The sequence below is a fragment of the Pinus tabuliformis genome, chromosome Q (assembly GCF_031772625.1).
Source record: "Pinus tabuliformis cultivar Carrire ecotype Pingquan chromosome Q, CPIR1, whole genome shotgun sequence".
Classification (NCBI taxonomy): domain Eukaryota; kingdom Viridiplantae; phylum Streptophyta; class Pinopsida; order Pinales; family Pinaceae; genus Pinus; species Pinus tabuliformis.
The window spans coordinates 730,420,353-730,440,911 of record NC_142296.1 but is presented as its reverse complement, the minus strand read 5'-3'; the positions used below and the strand labels follow the sequence as shown (position 1 = coordinate 730,440,911).

Here is a 20,559-nt window from a genome sequence, read left to right as displayed (position 1 = left end):
ACTAGAGCACATTCCTCGCTAAGAGGGAGTGTTGATTTCTGGTAGCATCGGATGTGTTCTAAGCCTCAAAATTTGTAGGGAGGCTAGGACACATGTATTCCAAAATACCTAGAAATCGTTTTGGGAAATTCAATTCGGAGATAGTTTTCTTAAAATAATTAATTATTTTTTAATGGGTGCCTAAGTCTAAACTTAAGAATGGTACTCTCCCGGTTTGAGAGGTCACGGGGTCAAATCTCCTCGATGCCCTCGGGGGTAGGCCTGATGGCCGTGCTTGTCTACGTGGACGTAGCGGCCCACCTCCGGTGCCCCGTGAACCACATCGAAAAAAAAAAAAAAAAAAAAAAAAAAAAAGGTCTAAACTTAAGAAATTAAAATAATTAAAGGGTATTAATCAAACTGAGGGTGAAACTTCTAGAAGAAGACAGAGATCGAGTCCAAATGATTTGAGCCATTGATTAGAATCTAATCTAGGCCGTTGATTACTCTACTGGAGGATTATAAGAAGGATTTCGATGGACATTTGGAAAACACATCAGGTGAGAGATCAAAGATCGATTTTCTCTAGAGGGAAGCACAATAGTTGCTAGAGAGAAGATCGAAGTGATTTCTTGCGGTGAGGGGCAGGGATAGTTCTGGTTGGAGAGTTTCCTGATCCGGGAATACATCGCAGAGGAGGCAGAGAGAGATCCAAAAGAGGCAGGACAGAGGCCATGTTGGGCAGCGTAAGCTCACACAGAGGCAACACACAACTTCAAAGAGAGTCTGAAATTCAGTTGGGAAGTCAAGTTCCTGAGCCAGAAGCTGGGGTGTGAGACCGGAGAGACAGAAGAACGAAGCTCGAGACAACAGGAGATCCGGGAAAAGGTGACATAGATCCCTAGAGAGGTTGATGCAAAACTGCGTAGGTTGATGCAGTAGCTACGCAGAGCCAGCGTGGGGCCAGCCATCAGGGCTTGTATCAGAATCGGATCGCCAATGATAATGTGAAGTATTTCTCACTAATCTTCTGCCAGTCAGATTCTCTGTATTAGATAGCCAGTAAGGCATCCAAAGATTGTATTCAGAAAACTGCTGCTTAATAATACAAACCCTCAGTTGCTGCACCTGTTTTCCCGCATTGGGTTTTTCTGGGGACATTTGTCCAAAAATAACGGTGTCGTATGTTGTATATTTCTTTCTTGCTCAGTTTCTTGTTTCCGCATTTAATTTAATTGGTGAAGGCTGCAGTGTATTAGTTTCGGTATTTGCTATAGGATGCAATAAATAATTTATTCATTAAATTAACAAATAGAAGATACTTAATCAGTTGCTGCAGTAGAAGTTTGGGTCTCCAAATTTTCACAAAGACAAAGCCCAAGCAAGAGTGAGAAAAGCAATCACTAAGGAAAGTTGTTGGACAAGAATTTGGAGCTAGCCTCAAGAAGACTACATCATACTTCAAATCTGAGGACAAGATTAAGGACAAATCCGACTACCATGCATGGAAGATGTCTTTGGATTTGACTTTGGAAGAAAATGATGCTATGGACTATGTCAAAGGAAGAGTGATGGAGCCTCCTTCAAATGCACTCGCTGCTGCAAAAACAAAGTACAAGAAAGGTGAGGTCAAAGCTAAGAAAATTATTGTATATTCCATTCACAAGCCTTTGGTTGCCTATATTTCTGATTTGGAAACATCTAAGGAGATGTATGACAAGCTGGTTGGGATGATGTTCAAAGTAAACAATGCAAATCAAGTCCTTTTTCTCAAGGACAAGTTAAAAGACATCAAGATGGAGATAGGAGAGTCCATTCAATCCTAGTTCATGAGGATTACCGAAATCAAGAATGATCTCCTATCTGTTGGAGAAGTTGTTGGTGACAGGGAGCTCACCCTTATTGCACTCGGAGGTCTTACAAGAGAATGGGATGTGTTTAACACCAGCTCCTCAACAATGATAGGATTCCAGGTTTTGATGAATTATTGGCTAGATGCACTCAAGAAGAAGGATGATGGAAAGAGATAAGCCCTCAAATGGAAATAATCCTACCGTTTTCTCCGCTGATACTAAAAGGAAGAACAATGCTGGTCCAAGAAGACAAGGTCAAGAGTTTAAGTCGGAATTCAAAGAAGGAAGAAAAGGAAGATGCTTCAATTGCAACAGGTTTGGCCACTTTGCTAGAGAGTGTCCTCACAAGAAGGATACTCCAAGGGATGATGACAACAACAACCACAACAACTACAAAGGCAATGGAAATCAAAGGAACAACAAGTTCAACAACGAAGGAAGGAGGAATGCTCCCGCTGCTTGATATGGAAATGGTCATCCTCCCAAAAGATCGAGAAACTCCACGTATGAGGAAACTAATGTTGTAGATAAGCAAAATGAATTTTATCTTATTTCTTCCCTCACCATTGCCTCTCCTCCAAATACATTGGATCATTGGTTGATTGATAGTGGTGCCTCAAGGCACTTCACTGGGTACAAAGAGGCCCTCCCAAATTTGGTTGAAAAGAAGACAAATTTGGAGATCATACTTGGGGACAATGCCACCTACCCTGTGAAAGGGATAGGGACTGTCACTCTTCACTTAAATCAAGGTCAAACCCTTCATCTACAAGAAGTATTGTATGTACCTGATTTGAAAAAGAACCTGGTATCTATTTCTGTGATGGAAGATAAAGGTTTCAAGGTGACATTCGTTGATGGGAAGGTATGTGTTTGGCAAAGGAGCTCGAAAGATGCGTTTACACTTGGATTTAGGTTTGAAGGTTTCTATCATGTTGGAGGATGTCCTTTGGGAGCTATGACTTACGATACTTCTCTTCAATTAGAATTATGGCACCAGAGATTTGCTTACCTTCATTACAAAGCCTTACTTGATGTAAGGAAGATGGTCACAGGTATGCCCGAATTCAACATAGATCATGAAGGAGTTTGTCAGGGTTGGGCAATTGGAAAACATATAAGGGGACCATTCCCTTCAAGTGAAAGTCATGCTATCGATATTCTTCAATTGGTCCATTCTGATCTATCAGGTATGTTGCCTGTAACATCTTTAGGAGGATACTTGTACTATGCAATTTTTGTGGATGACTTCTTTCGCAAAACATGGATCTATTTCTTGAAGAAGAAGAACAAAGTGTTCAAATGGTTGCACTCTTTCAAAGCCTTGGTTGAGAATCAAACAGGGAAGAAGATCAAAATATTGAAGACCGATAATGGAATCGAATATGAGTCAAATGAATTCAATGACTATTGTAGAGAAGTTGGCATTAAGAGGGAGACCACTACTGCATATACTCCTGAGCAAAATGGAGTTGCCGAAAGGAAGAATCGAACAATCATAGAAGCTACCCATGTTATGCTTCATGACCAAGGCCTACCGAAGTTCTTATGGGGAGAAGCTGCCAACGTTGCTATATATGTTCAAAATAGGTGCCCGCATCAAGCATTGGACTTCAAGACACCCGAAGAAGTTTTCACTGATAAGAAACCTGATGTTTCTCATTTTAGAATTTTTGGTTGTCCCGTATATTTTCATGTGCCGAAAGAGAAAAGAAACAAGCTAGATGCATCTGGGAAGAAAGGAACTTTTGTGGGCTACAGTGAAACTTCAAAGGCATATAGAATCTATGTGTTTGGTCAAAGAGAAGTGGAAATAAGTCATGATGTCACCTTCAATGAAGATTCTTCCCTTGGGAAAGTCAGAGATCTTCCTATCCCTAGGAAGGACAATGATGATGATGCAAGAAAGAAGGATGAATCTCCGACAGATGATCTGATCCCTGATGTTGAAGGCTCGATGGATCCCATTGATCCACCTCCTGGTGAGCCCTCTACCTCAAGGAAAAGACCTTTGTGGCTCAAAGATACTCTCGAAGATGCTGAAAGACATGTTGCACCAAGGGGGACATTTCGTGAAAGCAAGAAGCCGAACAGGTACCAAGGGTACTTAGCTGCTATGAGTACCATTGTTCAATTTGAGCCATGTACATTCGAAGAAGCCGTGAAACACCAAGTATGGAAGGATGCAATGAATGAGGAATATGAATCAATCATGAAGAATGATGTCTGGGATGTGGTTCTTAGACCAAGGACAAGTCAGTGGTCACTTCAAAATGGATTTACAAAATCAAACATGGAGTTGATGAGAGTGCTGAAAAGTTCAAGGCTAGGTTCTTTGCTCGAGGCGTCTCTCAAAAGGAAGGAGTGGACTATGAAGGGATATTTGCACCGGTTGCTTGATACACCACTATCTGATCCATCATTGCTCTTGCTGCCTCTCAAGGATGGAGCCTACACCAAATGGATGTCAAAACTGCTTTCTTGCATGGCTCGCTTAAGGAGGAAGTCTATGTAGAGCAACTTGAGGGATTCGAAGTTCAACACTGAAAGGCACATGTATGTAGGGTGAAGAAAGCCTTCTATGGGTTGAAGTAAGCCCCTAGGGCTTCGTATGAGAGGATTGTTAGCTATCTTATGCATCTAGGTTTTACATGGAGTGAAGCTCACCGAACCTATACTTCAAGGTTGAAAAGGTTAGGCCTCTCATTTTGGTTCTTTATGTGGATGATCTTTTTTTGACAGCTGCAGACCCTCACATTTATCAATGTAAGAGGGAGTTGGCTTCCGAATTCGAGATGAAGGATCTAGGTTTGATGCACTACTTCCTAGGCTTGGAGGTCTGGCAAAATCCAGGTGAGATTTTCCTTTTTTAAGGAAAATACATTGTGAAGCTACTTGAGAGATGTGGGATGGTGGAATGCAGGTTAGTGTCTACTCCGATGGAACTCAACTTCAAGAAGCTATGTGGAAGTGTTGATGGGCCCGCATTGGCAAATCCTTCCTAGTATTGACAACTTGTGGGGGCCCTGATGCTCTTGGTAAATTCCCGTCTGGACATATGCTTTGTTGTGAATACATTGAGTCAATTTATGGTCGAGCCTCATCACATACATTGGATTGCTACCAAGAATATCTTGAGATATCTTTGTGGCACAATCAACTATGGTTTGAGATACACTGCCGAGAATTTGAGGCTACATGGATATACTGATGCCGACTGGACTGGCAGTGTGGTAGATCGTAAGAGCATGTCTAGGTGTTGCTTCTCTTTGGGGTTTGCTTCAATATCTTGGATGAGCAGGAAGCAAAAATCTGTTGCTTTAAGAACTGTCGAGGCCGAATACATTGCTGTTAGTATGGCCTGTTGTGAAGGTGTTTGGTTGAGGAAACTCTTCAGTGAGCTATTTGAGCACGTGCTGGATACCACCGTGATCTTTTGCGACAACCAAAGTGGGATTTGCCTTTTCGAGAATCCCGTGTTCCACGACCGCGCCAAGCACATTGATAACAGGTGCCACTTTATCCGGGGTATGGTACAACGAGGAGCAATAAGGCTCCAACACATCAGGACTGATGATTAGGTCGCATATATCCTTGACGAAGCCCTTGGGGAAGGTCAAATTCTTGGCCTTTCAAGAGAGACTTGGAGTCGTGGAAAGACCCTCCTATGAGGGTCCCACATGAGTTGGACACTGAGATCTGGGAGCTCTTGGGGGTTTGGGGTACTTCTTTGAGTTATGAGAGACCATAGGGTGAGTGGTTCACCTTCCCCTAGTGGTGCGCTATGTACAGGGTGAGAGGTTCACCTTCCCTTGTGATACCCCATGATGGTTGACATGTCTGTAGGGCGAGTGGTACACCTTCCCCTACGATTGCAGACACATGTATGTAGGGTGAGTGGTTCACCTTCCCCTACGATCGACATATTGTGAAAATTTCTGAATCTAACAAGTCAAAAATCCTACTGCAGTAAACTGATTTGCATTACCTACTTGTGTTCTTCATTTTAACAAGTTATTTTCAGAAATATTCAAAAAATATTAAATGCAAATACACTGTAGCCTACACCAACATACAAATCAAGTACTGAAAAATAAATGAGACAATCACACAAAGGACACGTATTTTTGGACTAAATGTCCCCGGAAAAACCTAATGCGGGAAAACCGGTGTAGCAGCTCTGAGGGTTTTCTTTTATTAAGCAGAAGTTCTGAATACAAATGCTGGTTACCCTCCTGACAAACCAGTGACAGAGAAATACAACGGTGGAAAACCTGAGTGAGTTTTACCTCACTTCACTCTGTAGATTCCAGCTAATTCGGCAGCAAAACTGGTTGGCCCCTGCTACAACTGCGTTGCCCCTTCACAGTAACTTCGTGGGCCTGCGTGGAGATCTCTGAGGCTTTGCGTCAGTTCTTCTGCCCACTGCGTCAGCTTTCCCGACAGTTCTGACAGTTCCGGCTCTCTGCGTGGAAGGAAACTTTCTCCCTCTGCGCTGGCCCTTCTGGCTCTGCGTCAAGGCTGCATGGGCCCAGACTAGCCCAACGTCAGCTCTCCTAGCTACTACGCTACCTCCACAAGTTTCTCTCCGCCTCTCTGTCAGTATTCCCGAACTATCACTTCCCCTCAGCTGCAAGATCTCCCCAATCGATTTCCCTCCTGAGAACTTCTCACCTTAGAAAATCGATTTCCTCAATCTCTCTGTGTGTTTTCTCCAACTGACCCCAAGCCTTCCTTTATACTTTTCCTGTTGAGAAATCAATGGCCGTGATCTAATCTCTAATCAACGGCTAAGATTAAATTAGACTTGATCTTCGTCTCTTAGAAGCTTCTCACCCATATTTTCATTAATACCCATTAATATTTTAATTTTCCTAAGTTTAGACTTATGAACCCCACTAAAATTATTAATTATTTTAAAAAATACAATCCGGTGGAATTTCACCAAACAATTTTTGGGTCTTGGATATCTCATGTGTTTTAGCCCCTCCACAAAATTTCGGAGCTAGAGCACATCCGATGCTACCCAAAAATCAACACTCCCTCTTAGTGAGGAATGTGTTCTAGCAATACTTCCCAGCAGAAGTATCACACTAATCCTTGACATCCTTCCTCTGTGCTACTGATGCTTTCTTTGCTGTCCTTCATCCACTGCACTGTTGCAATTTGTATTGTTGCCCATGACACTGCCACTGTCACTGCTGTATTTGTACTGCAGCGTCCTCTCAATATGCTACATCATGCTGCCCATAGCACTGACACTGCTAACTGCTGCACTGCAACTTAGTTGCTGAGAAGTAAGCAACTGAAAAGCCACCCAAAAGTTGACATGCTAGTCAGTCTGGATGCCCTTTGACACTGAAGCTACCTCTCCTGCTAATTTGTGCTAACCCTCTGATGCCACTGCGCTACTGTTGTATCTGCTCTATGACTCCTGCACTACTGCAACACTCCACTGCACTGCTTCAGACTTTGAACACTCTAGCTCTGCCATTGTTGCTCCATCATCAGTTGCACCACTGACTCCCGTCATTCTGCTACTATCATTAAGGGCTCCCGTAGCCATATGTGATCCAAGAGTTTGGGCACCTCAAGGATCCTGCCCCATCTGTAGTCCTCCCGACTACAACTCAATATCGCCCCACCTCTTTTCTAGAGGTGCATGAGCACTCATGGCGCAATCCTCATCATCGTCCTCTTTGTCAGCTTTCGCTGGAGCAACCTTTGAGTCAGACTTCTCTTCCTTGCCCTTCTTCCGAGGGCACTGTGTGGCGAAATGACCCATTTCTCCACATCTGAAGCATCTGACTTTGGATATGTCCTTTTTCTTTCTCTTCTGCTGCCCTTGTTGTCCTGTTGATGCGAGAGCTGCATCCTCCTCTTCCTCCTTGATTCTGATCTGTTTGTTGCTGCTTCTCGCCTTGGTCAATCGTCTAATCTCTTCTTGTCGAAGAGCTGCCCACATCTCCTCCCAACTGGGAAGAGAAGCCCTGCCCAAGATGCTTTGGACAAAGGTTTCCCAGTCTTCAGTGACTGCATTCAGGGCAGATTCAGGATCTGGTGTAGCCCCTATGAAAGTTAGTTGGTCACGGATCCCTTGCAACTAGAGAAGGAAGGGATCGATTTCTTCTGCCTTCTGCATCTGAAATTGTCTTAGCTGACTCTCAAGCAACATCCTTCGCTGAACGGAAGTTCCCTCGTACAAAGTGGTCAAGGCCTCACACATTTCCCTTGCTGTGTCTTTCTTAGCAATATGTGGGATCACATGATCCTTGACCCCGTCCAAGATCATGCACTTTGCTTTTTCCCTGAGCCTCCTCGTACTTCTTGAGAGGATCAACATCAACCGGAGCAATGTTGTCTTCAAGGCATAATCCTTGATGTAATTTTTATCCAAAACTGCTAGGATCCTGGCATTCCAGATGACGAAGTTGGATGCTTCATCCAACTTGTCCTAATCCCTCAGTTCGTTAATTGCCATTTCTGCTCAAATGAATGTTGAATTGGTTCTCTTCTCCCTCTTTTGCTGCTGCCCCAACAAAACTCGGATCTGGATTTCTTTGGCGCTAGAAATCCTCTAAGGAACAAGCTCCCTCTGAATTTCGATTTCCTTCACGGAAATCCTTCTGCCAACCACTGTCGAACCACCCCTCTCTGATCTCTCTTTGTTGTTGCTCAACACTGGATCTAGATTTCTTGGCAAGAAATCTTCTAAGGAACTGATTCCCTCTACTTTGCTTCTGCCCCACTAGGTATTGTTCTGCACCAACAAAATCAACACCCCACCAGCAACTCCAGATGAAATCTGCGTTGCACCTCTAGCCACGACAACCGGAAAAACGAGACTCAACAGTCTCTGCGCTGGCCCAACAATCACTACGCTGCCTTCTGCAGCAACAACGTCACCCAATTAGGTTGACACATGCTCTGCGTGAGCTTCCCTTGGTGACTGCATCACCCCTCCTCTGCTCTCTCGGCCAGAAACTGCGCTGTCTCTCGGGACAAATGCCTTTGCACACAGATTTTCTTTTGTTCTTTCGCCGATGTTTTTAGTCCTCCTTGATCTGCAATTGCTCTGATACCATGTGAAGTTTTTTGAATCTAACAAGTCAGAAATCGTACTGCAGTAAACTGATTTGTATTACCTACATATGCTCTTCATTTTAACAAATTATTTTCAGAAATATTCAAAAAATATTAAATGCAAATACACTGCAGCCTACACCAACATACATATCAAGAATTGAAAAATAAATGAGACAATCACACAAAGGACACTTTTATTTTTGGATTAAATGTCCCCAGAAAAACCCAATGCCGGAAAATTGGTGTAGCAGCTCTGAGGGTTTTCTATTATTAAGCAGAAGTTCTGAATACAAACACTGATTTCCCTCCCGACAAACCAGTGACAGAGAAATACAATGGCGGAAAACCTGAGTGAGTTTTACCTCACTTCACTTGGCAAATTCTGTGGGCCTGCTTGGAGCTCTCTGAGGCTCTGCGTCAGGTATGCGTTAGTTCTTTTGCCCACTGCGTCAGCTTTCCAGACTGTTTCGACAGTTCCTGGCAGTTTTGGCTCTCTGCGTGGCGTGGAAGGCAACTTTCTCCCTCTGTGTTGGCCCTTCTGGCTCTGCCTCAAGGCTGTGTGGGCCTAGACTGGCCCAACATTAGCTCTCTTAGCTACTGCGTTGCCTCCACAAGCTTTTCTCTGCCTCTCTGTCAGTATTACCGAACTATCACTGCTCCTCAGCTGCAATATCTCCCCAATCGATTTCCCTCCTGAGAACTTCTCACCTCAGAAAATCGATTTCCTCAATCCCTTTGTGTGTTTTCTCCAACTGACCCCAAGCCTTCCTTTATACTTTTCCTATTGAGAAATCAACGACCGTGATCTAATCTCTAATCATAGAGTAAGATTAAATTAGACTTGATCCTCGTCTCTTAGAAGCTTCTCACCCATATTTTCATTAATACCCATTAATATTTTAATTTTCTTAAGTTTAGACTTAGGAACCCCATTAAAATTATTAATTATTTTAATAAAATACAATCCGGGTGGAATTTTACCAAACAAATTTTGAGTCTTGGAGATCTCATGTGTTCTAGCCCCTCCACAAAATTTCGGAGCTAGAGCACATCCGATGCTACCTAAAAATCAACACATATGCATAGGATGAGTGGTTCACCTTCTCCAATGGCATATGAGCAAGATGAGTGGTTCACCTTCCCCTGCCAATGCCCCAACATACATCCTACCCATGGAGTCCGGGACTCATGGGAAGTACCTTTCATCGGGCCAATGAATTGGGAAAAGTGGTTAGGGACCATAGCACTACTGATGGACGCATCATGTACTGCCGTACTCCTTATGACTAGGATGCATAGTGTTCAACAACTTGCTCTGGGATCATTTGAGGTTCTACCTCTGGTCTGACTTTTATCAGTGGAGAGTGGTAAGGTCTTGTGACTCACTCTCGATCAATTCTTCTTCATTATTACTTCACGGTTTAGTAGAGCAAAGATGGTAGACGACAAATGGATTGGCAGGTGGAATTCTCCCTAGTTGAGAGGGAGTGTTAAAATTGGCAACTAGGGCCAAATTCCACCTTGGGACAACTCATTTGATGGAGATGATGATTTCATTGGATTCCTCTTTTCGAGAGGTCCAAGATTGACATAAAGATCATCTCATTCAAATAAGTAGGAGTGTGATTTTGAATTTATGTCCACACATGTGCAAATTGTTCAGGTCGGCCTCAGCTTAATGTAGGCTCAAGAAGCCCAATGGATGTGTCTCTTCACCCACAACGAAGTGGATAAATAGAAGAGACTTCACACCTCATTTGGACATCATTCACTCACACATTTCTTCTCTCTTTTTATCAGATTGGTTTGTACTGCTTGGGAAGCCTCTCTCTCTCTCTCACACATGCGCTTAGGAGGACGAATTTATGGGCTAAATCACAAAACCAAAATTGCAGAATTTCAGACTGTTTGACCAGCATTGATCGAGGCTATTTTGACCGAATATGACTGTCGTTTTGAGGGCAAAATTTCGATTTCTCTAGGCCACATTGACTGGCACAAAAATCAAGGATTTTGGAGTTGCTTGACCTGTGTTGACCGTAGAGCTGACCATAGGTTGACTAGAGTTTTTGCGACTGTTTTGGGTTGACTTTGACCATTGCTAAAGGCTAAATTGCATTGCCTTTGACCGAGCTTCAAAGGAGGTGTTTTACTACTATTTTGACTAAAGTTGACTTTCTTGTTAGCGCTGAAGTTTGACTGCAGAATTTGACAGGGCTGATTTAACTTTGTATTGGACTAGTCTATTTGTCTTTTGTACTCTCTCTCTCTTTGCTGAACTATTGAATAATAATAAGAAGATTTGATCAAAGGGTTTTCTCCACATTGGGGTTTTCCCCTGGTATCCACCAAATTTAGTGTCCTCTTGTCTTGGTTTGTCTTTTGCATTTGTATTATGTTCTACCTGCATTTACTATCAATGTGATTAATGGTTAATATGATTGCTACTTGAAATAATTGGAAATTGTATTGGGTTGCTAAAGGAACATTGAAGTAAATTGTGCTAAGCATAGAACATACCATTGTTATTTAAAATTAACAATGCCACTGTCACCTCAACATTCCACCTCCTGCTCTTTAGTGGAATTTCATCACATCGAAGGTGTTGCACTCATATTGTCAGAGTTCCAAGGAAGCATAAGTACCAATTTTTTTTCAACTAGGTCGAATCACTTATCAGCAGTCCATGTGTCATGGTCACCCCATTTTGCAAGTTATATGATGTAATGATCCTAGTAAGACCTTGAGTATATGTAAAAACCTAGGTAAGCCTATGATTTTGGTGACGATTTACATCCTAGGAGGATTTTTAACCTTGCTGATTATTTGTGTTTCTAAACACGACTAATCAAAAGGGTTTTTTCCCTTCCAACTTAAACCCCCAAAGCTAGGGTGAAATTTATTGTCGAAATCTTATGTGAGTCCTAGTGTTTTTAGTCGAGTCTAATATAAAAGAGATTCAGGAATAATTTAAACTAGTTGGCTTAATTATTTTATTACAAATCACTTGGTCTACTAGATCATAGTGTTGCAGATGGATTATGTGTCTTGAGGGTCTAAGCCAAATGTGTATTCCCCCTTTGAGGGTTGTAAATGTAAAATCTTATGTATTAGAGGGTGGAAAAATAATTAAATCCTCTCATGTGTAAATTAATTAATTTTTTCTGGCAAATAAAATTAAATCCTAAGCCAGAAAATTAATTAATAAAGTCAAAATTAAGTTGTCTTAGGAAAAATAATTCTCCAAGTGGAAACATTCTTGGGTTTTGAAGGAATCAATTTTTAAAGGTCCTCCACCAAGGCAATATTGTATATTTCAAGAAAATTTCGACCCTTGGACCTTGGTGGTTAAGTCAAAGTCAATTTTTGAGGAAATTAACTCAAAATTATTAATTTTGAGCTAATAAAAATGGAATTAAATGATAACTTCGAAAATTCCTCAAAAGTAAAAAATCAAGGGCCAAGATTAAAATATCTTGAAGTGTTTATCAACGACCAAGATTATTTTGACAAGGATCAAAGAAACTAGCCGTTATTTTTCCACTTGGAGGATAAATTTATAAATTAGAGTCATTTGAGTCTCGACTTTCTAGCATCTTGATCTCTGCCTAGAAAATTTCTGCTGAGGTAGCTTTGTAACAATTGTCCCGCTGGGAACTATTTTTTCAATCATGATAAAGACTTTGGGGTGCAATTCAAGGTGTTCTTGCTTATTGATTTGTGGTATGTATTGACTACGGGCATCTCTATGTTGCGCTGAATATTGGTAAGGTTTGTTTTTTCATTAGATGGAGATAAAACCATACTATTGATAGTTTTGGGCTAATCTTAGGTGGTTTGATTAGCTATAATGTTCCAAAATAGGAAAAACAATGATATGCAAACAAATAGCAAATTTACACCACTGAAAATTTTAAAACAATTTAATAAACACCCAGAACAATCAGAAATATGGAAGCAACTAGCCATTTTATTATAAACTGGTGCAAGAGTACAAAATATGGAAGTAATGCACTTGGGTTTGCCTTAAAGGCAAGCGGAGCAAAGCCCAAGTGAAGCAATGACAACCCAGAGCTACAATAAACTGACCAACTGCTGCACTACGTAGTCCCCAACAATTCTGCATTGTCTACTGCAAATATATGGCTAAAAACTCAACATTTGGTGCTCAAAAAATTCTGCAAATTTATATCTAGGCTCCTTAGGCAAAACCCAGAAAAATCCAGAAAGGTTTTGGCCTATCTCCAAGCCAAATTCGAACCCACAAAATGGTGCAAATTCCTCAAATAACTTGCAATTCGCCCTATTATAAGAATGAGGATAATATACCCGAATATCACCTAGAAAATTCTGAAATTTTAACCATAGACTCCTCTCACAAAACCCAGATTAACCCAGAAATGGTTTGGACAAATTTTGACATTCCAAAATCAACCTTCAATATGCCCCACACCCTCCAACCTGCTTAAGAATATGACCTGCAAGGGACACCAACGAAATCCTCCTCCCAAGCTCTGAAAATCTAGGCATTGGGTCTCAGTTGCGTTGGGATCCAGACATTGGGTTTCAGTTGCGTTGGGCCACCAGATTGGTCCACAGATTTGGATTGCTTGAGGGCAAGCAATCTTGGGTCAGGAGGATTGTCATGTCCTCGTTTTTATTCTTCTTCATAATACAACCAGGGTGGATTTCCAGGTTAGGGGATGGCTAGGTTAGTGGAGTAGGTTTATGTCATCAGGGGTCTCGATGGACTTTTGAGGAGTTTTTATGGGATTTGATGGCATCCGCTTGGCATATTCCATCATCCGCACAATTTGCCTTTTGTTTCGTTGTATTCCGACAACTTTCAAAAGTCAACGTTATCATTGGGCATAACTTAATTAATTATGCTCAAGGGTCCATTTCGGGGAGATTAACTGATGGAACACCTCAGTGTAATAGCTCGTTGTAACCAAAACAAGAAGATCTATAGGATGGGATGGTTGGATACGAGTTTCAGTGACCTGAAGAGACGTGGTGGCCAATTTACCCCTTTCCTGCATTAAAAAGAATATTTTAATTGAAATAAAAGAGGGAAAAGTGCTCCATGATTAAAATAATAATAAAATAGAAGGTTCTAGAGGAGTCCATCAAATCTATAAAAGAGGAGGAGACCATTGGAGGACATCTTGGAGTTGATATTGTTTCTTGTATGAGAGGTTGAGAACGTGGTTCTCTACTCCATTGGTAGCCCCAGGACGAAAACCCTTAGGTGATTTAGAGAGATTGGGCGAGCACCCATCTCCCCTTGGTGGATTCATTCAGAATTCACAGGAGCTCTTATTGGTTGCATGTTCATTTTGAGAGGGCAGATCCAGCGCCATAGCAGACCCCTTTTGAGGCAGGATCTAGTTTGCAGTAGTTGTTTGAGCTTCTCAGCTATTTCTAGCTATTCCATATTGTTATGTACTCTTGTTTTTGGTTGATATAATAAAGCTGAGATTTCCTTTTGCTCATCATCGTTATTTGCATGTTCTATGTTGTAAAATTTTACATGGCAATCTTCTGTTTCTGAATGGAATTTTATTTGAAGTGAATGATAATTATAAGGGAAGGGTTTGTTCCAAATTTTCTTCGTTTGGGACATTACATACTATTTAGGTAGGTACTAAATTAGGTCATTCGTGAGGACATCTATGGACATGTATCTAGGTTACATGGAACGTGGGATTGGAGAGCCTCAACCTAAATATGGATTCCCATTTGGAGTACTTCTTGGAGTTAGAAGACAACTTCATTTCCTTCCACCCCCTCCCCCCCCATACAAACAAAGACAATCGATGCATACTCTTAGGATTCTTCTAGGGCAGTTTCACTTGGGATCCCATAGACTTCAACTGATCACCATAAATCACACACAGATGGATTTGCCAATGTTGTCAATTAGAGGAACTAAAGATGGAGATGTACCTCATATTTAGTTGTCCTCTTTAGTAAGAAATTAGAGGCCATTACAATTTACTATTGCCTTTATTGGAATTTGGGGGCTCCCTCTCAACTTTCTTCCACAACCCCTATAAAAGATGCCTCGCACTCTTCATGGGAGATGTGCTTAGATATAGATCTTGGTCTTTGACTGCCCTTTCTTGGTCATTGCCTTTTAGGAGAGTCACTTCTTACTTCTAGGCTGCCTTGTCTGATTGGGGAAACAAATGACACGAAGAAGCCATGTGAACTTTGTACATTATGAGATTGGTGAGGCCTTGAGTATCTTCTCAGGTATGACCATATTGATCTTCCACCTTGAGAGGGTGACTTGCATCTTCGAGACTTCTGAGGAGTTGCTTCTCTCAGGACAAAGCATGCATCATCATCACCAAGCCATACCAATAGATAGGCTAGATCTAGATGGATTTAGGGTTCGGCTTCTCCTATATGTTGGAGTACCTCATAGCCACGACTTAGTAGCTTGTCTTCTATCAAGAGTTTCTTTCATTCTACCTTGGATAGTAGGAGAGTAGGGCTTTGTTGCCCTTTAGCTTCTCCTAGGAGTGTACAATTGGCTCCTCTTAGTCTTGACCACTTGCCGAGGGATAGCATCTGTCATGGCATTGGTCCATTTGTAGTGATTTATGATTCTGATAGCAAGTCTGCATCTTGCGCCCTCCCTTGCCCTTGACCATTATGGTCAGCAGGGTTTGACATAATCTCTTCCTCTCTTATACAACTGTGAGATTCCAGTCGCAGGGGTTTCAATTGTATTATGACATTTACATTAGAATTCTTTTTTGTTGTACTGCTACTTTATAGCTCTTGGCTAGATACCTAGTTCTCTTTTGCCCTCCCTTAGCTCCTTTCTTTCAGCGTTGTCTTAGGAGTTGCTCTCACACTGAATGTATCTTTTAGTCCTTTGACCTACTTCTGAGGTCACTGGGACATAATAAATTTATCTTATCTTACCAAGTGCGTAAAACAACTTTGAAGTTACTTTGACTATTTTGAAATGAGATGTTCAATTAAGGGATATCATCTATCTTATGTTTATAGCTTTGATGTCGATGCTACCAACCATGCTCTATTTTGCTAACAAAGAAATTACTGTTTTATACAGAAGGGGTTTAATCACTCGCAACATCAAGGAATCCGTTGACTTGTTCCATTTGCGGTTTGGGGTAAGTTTCAGCCCTTTTCTTTTTGGTTCATGTTTAAATAAGAAATGTTACTTACGACATTTAATCCCATTCTAGTATCCATAGCAAGCCACTACCATGACTTTGATCGAGTTACAGGATGGAAGATTATTCACTGCTCCCTTTTTACCTTTGTAACAATTAGTAACATCTAAGTAGTTTTTCAACTTCTAGTTAGCGACTGATGTCAATAAATGGAGGAAAATAGAGACTTAAAATGGAAATAAATTTGTGGTCAAGTACAATTTACAACTATAACTTGCATTATAAAGTTATAGCAGCTATGAATTTGTGGTTAAATTTCTTATATGTGGATTTTATATGACTAGCTTACAATTATATCTATGCCACTAGTCTCTTGTGGGGAAAATATCCCTCATTGAGGCAGGCTGTAACCTAATAACCTTTACCATGATGCTTCAAATTCATTTGTATCATAAAGTTATATAGCACTGTTGACATGGAAGGGGTCATTGGTATAGCACTGTTGTATGAAAGGAGTCACTGGTATAGCACTGTTTTATGAAAGGGGTGAAATGTTAGAACATATCATTCTTTAGCAGCATATATCAAGGGCCATTGATGGACTTAACTGTTAATATAGAGTGGGTGCTTGCTAGATAGTTGCTTTCACGTAATTAGGCAGTTATCACATAGTCTGCATGGAAATTGACTGTATGTTGATGATTTAAAACTTATAAAGTTATATATATGTATATACATCTTCATCAGCAATAAATTTTCCCTATTTCACAGATCACCTATTCAATGTATTTCACATGATATGCTGTTCTCTTAGGAAGTAAATTTCTTTCATGTTGCATGTTTTCAATATATCTTTTCACCAGAAGTATCTTTAACAAGTCTGCAGATGAAGGAGTTCAGTCCATCTCTAAGCAGAGAGTTCCGTCCTTATAAACCTGATCCAGCTCCATTGCTTCATATCTGTACAACATGGGCAGTTTCACCAAGTGAAGTCATGATGGTTGGTGACAGTGTCAGAGATGATGTAAGTTCATCACATCTGTTTGTTTCTTTTATTTGGCAAACTAGAGGCAATATCTACCTAGTGCATGTAGTAACATATATTTTTCTCTTTTTAAAAATGCTAATTCTGAACTGAACTCAGAAAAATTTCCTACATGTTTGTGGTGAGTAGAAGCTGGAATATCTCTTAGAAATTGCTACAGGTATAAACATTCTAGAATGATTTCAAGTGATGTACAAGAGATGCTCTTGGCAATGATGTCTTGTCTCTGAGAGCTTACACAGATCAAGTATTGTGATCTACCTTCACAGTTCCACTGCCTGCCTTTGGCTGCTAGTGCACACTATTATAATTTTTCTTTTGTTTTTCTCTATTGTGCTTTACCGAGTCCACACAAATGTGTTCATAGTGATACAAATAGGTTTTTCAATGATAATTTCCAGGGTAATTTTTTTATAATCTATGTTATGTTATTTTTATTTTTATAATTTATGTGATTTTTATAATCTAAGTTAGAGGAAAAAGCTAAGAAGGAAAAATCTAGAAAATCCGCTCAATACACTATTTTTTGCAAACTGATTCCTTTATTTTTATGGCATCAAATGATCTCACAATCAACAACCTCAAAAGGGAGGAGGAGCTAGCAATTTATCGTTTTCATTGCTAATGGCTAGTTTTATCCTTCCATTAAAATAATATCTTTTGACTTGTAACAAAAAGATTTGTAAGGTAAAAAAGGAATGAATGTATCTTGATTTAAAGATAAAATTTGAACTCTCATTGAAAAGAGAGTTACTTTTTATGCTTTTAAGTGCAAAGAGCTAGTTGTATCCAATATAATAAAAGGATCTTTCTTGGTGGGATTTGTAAGGTAAAAATGGAATGAATGTATCTTGATTTAAAGATAAAATCTGAACTCTCATTGAAAAGAGAGTTACTTTTTATGCTTTTAAGTGCAAAGAGCTAGTTGTATCCATTATAATAAAAGGATCTTTCTTGGTGGTTGTATTTTAGATTAGCCTGAAATTTGAATAAGGGTGTCTAAGGTACACATAGTACTTATGTGATTGTGTGATTTGGATGCATGATACTATATTTTGTGTATAGTTTTTGCATGAAATTGCCATTTGTCACAATACACATGGAGTAACAAGGCATTAAAATTATTGATGATTCAAAAATGAGAGGACACAGAGTCGCTTGTTCGTTTAATTTTCATGGAGCATTGTCCAAATGTCAAAGTCAATAGTCTTTTGAACCATTGAAGTGAATAAATTAATTCATTGAATTATACAAATTGAAGGATGAGCCATTGAATCTAAGCATTGAAATGTACAAAGGGTGGAGTTGCAAACCCTTTCAAAGTCAATGAGATGTTTCCAAGTCAAAAATCTATTGTGAAAATTGTCAAAAAAGGCTTTCCTAAAATAAGGAGGTCATTGCCATCAAAGACAAATCGTTGTAAAAATCACACTTTAGGGTGCATGATCGGTAGTAATTGATACCCTAAGGTTGGTAACAAACAAGCAAGCAAGTACAATTGACTGCGACAGAAGCAATAATGACCAATGAAAATAAGAATGGTTAAAGGAGAAAAGCACTTGCAAATTGCTCATTAATAAATTAAAGAACTGCATGACTCCTATGATTTGGATAATTTGGTGCTTAATCTTCACAAGCAAATTGATTGGTGTTGATGTTTTTGCAGTGTCAGACAAACATTCTCCCATGGGGTCATGCTGATTTATCATTTGATTAGTGGGGGAATGATACATTCACCCATACAACCATGTTGAGTTGGCTGGGCCATGTTGATTTGGTTAGGGGTGAATGGCCCAGGGGCAGTGTTTCTCCCATACAACCATGTTGATTTGGGTGGGCCATGTTGATTTGGCTAGGGGAGATTGGCCTAAGATGTTCACATGGTGCTCTGGGATGGAGTGATCGATTTTTTTATAGAGCGGGCTTGAATTGTTTATTGATTCGGGTTTTCACCCAACAATGGGGTAAACATTTCTAGTCTAGTGTTTAGTTGACATGTAGGCTCCTTAAAATTATCATTCACTTCAAATAAAAATTCCATTCAGAAACAGAGGATTGCCATGTAACATTTTACAACATAGAACATGCAAATAACGATGACGAGCAGAAGGAAATCTCAGCGTTATTATATCAAACAAAAACAGGAGTACATAACAATATGAAATAGCTAAGAAGCTTAAACAACTACTACAAACTAGATCCGACCTCAAAATGGGTCTGCTATGGCGCTGGATCAGGCCTCTCAAAATGAAACTGCAACCAATAAGAGCTCTTGTGAATTCTGAATGAATCCACCAAGGGAAGATGGGTGCTCACCCAATCTCTCTAAATCACTCGAGGGTTTTCGTAATGGGGCTACTAATGGAGTAGAGAACCTAGTTCTCAACCTCTCATACAAGAAATAATATCAACTCCAAGATGTCCTCCAATGGTCTCCTCTTTTATAGATTTTATGGACTCCTCTAGAACCTTCTATTTAATTATTATTTTAATCATGGAGCACTTTTCCCTCTTTTATTTCAATTAAAATATTCTTTTTAATGTGGGAAAATGGTAAATTGGCCATCATGTCTCCCCAGGTCACTAAAACTCTCATCTAACCATCCCATCATGTAGATCTTCTTGTTCTGGTTCCAACGAGCTATTACACTAAGGTGTTCTGCCACGTATTCCTCCCAGAATGCCACCTTAAGCGTAATTAATTGAGTCAAGCCCACTAATAACTCAGTTTTCTGAAAGTTGTCGTAATGCGTCGGAATGAGAGGCAAACTATGTGGATGATGGAATATACCAAGTGAATGCCGTTGGACCTCATAGAAACTCCTCAAAACTCCATTGGGACCCTGATGACATAACCTGCTCCTCGGACTTGGCCATACCCTGCCCTGGAAATCCACACTGGCTGTACTATGAAGAAGAATAAAAATGGGGACATGACAGTCCTCTTGCCCCAAGATTGGTTGCCCTCAAGCAATCCAAACCTGTGGACCAATCTTGTGGCCCAACGCAACTGAGACCCAATGCCTGGATCCCATACGAATCACTGGTCCACGTCACGCCTCCAAGCTATCGAAACATGATTGGATCCTCCAATACCTGGATCCCATGTCCATCTCTGACTCAACTTGCTACTACTAGTTTTCTGAAAGTTATTGTAATGTGCTGGAACGAAAGGAAAACTGTGTGGATGATGGAATATACCAAGTGAATGCTGTTGGACCTCGTAGAAACTCCTCAAAACTCCATTGGGACCCCTGATGACATAACCTGCTCCTCGGAGCTGGCCATCCCCTGCCCTGGAAATCCACCCTGGCTGTACTATGAAAAAGAATAAAAATGGGGACATGACAGTCCTTTCACCCCAAGATTTCTTGCCATCAAGCAATCCAAACCTGTGGACCAATCTGGTGGCCCAACGCAACTGAGACCCAATGCCTTGATC

General features: G+C 40.6%; 1 protein-coding gene across 1 annotated transcript in view; it reads left to right on the top strand.

The window, feature by feature from the left end:
- LOC149221604 (Haloacid dehalogenase-like hydrolase (HAD) superfamily protein) overlaps positions 1-20,559 on the top strand; it is a 204,672-nt gene that overhangs the window by 104,092 nt on the left and 80,021 nt on the right. Inside the window, 2 exon segments of the mRNA XM_089385152.1 lie at positions 16,009-16,069; positions 16,959-17,096. Of these exon segments, the coding sequence (XP_089241278.1) occupies positions 16,009-16,069; positions 16,959-17,096 (199 nt within the window).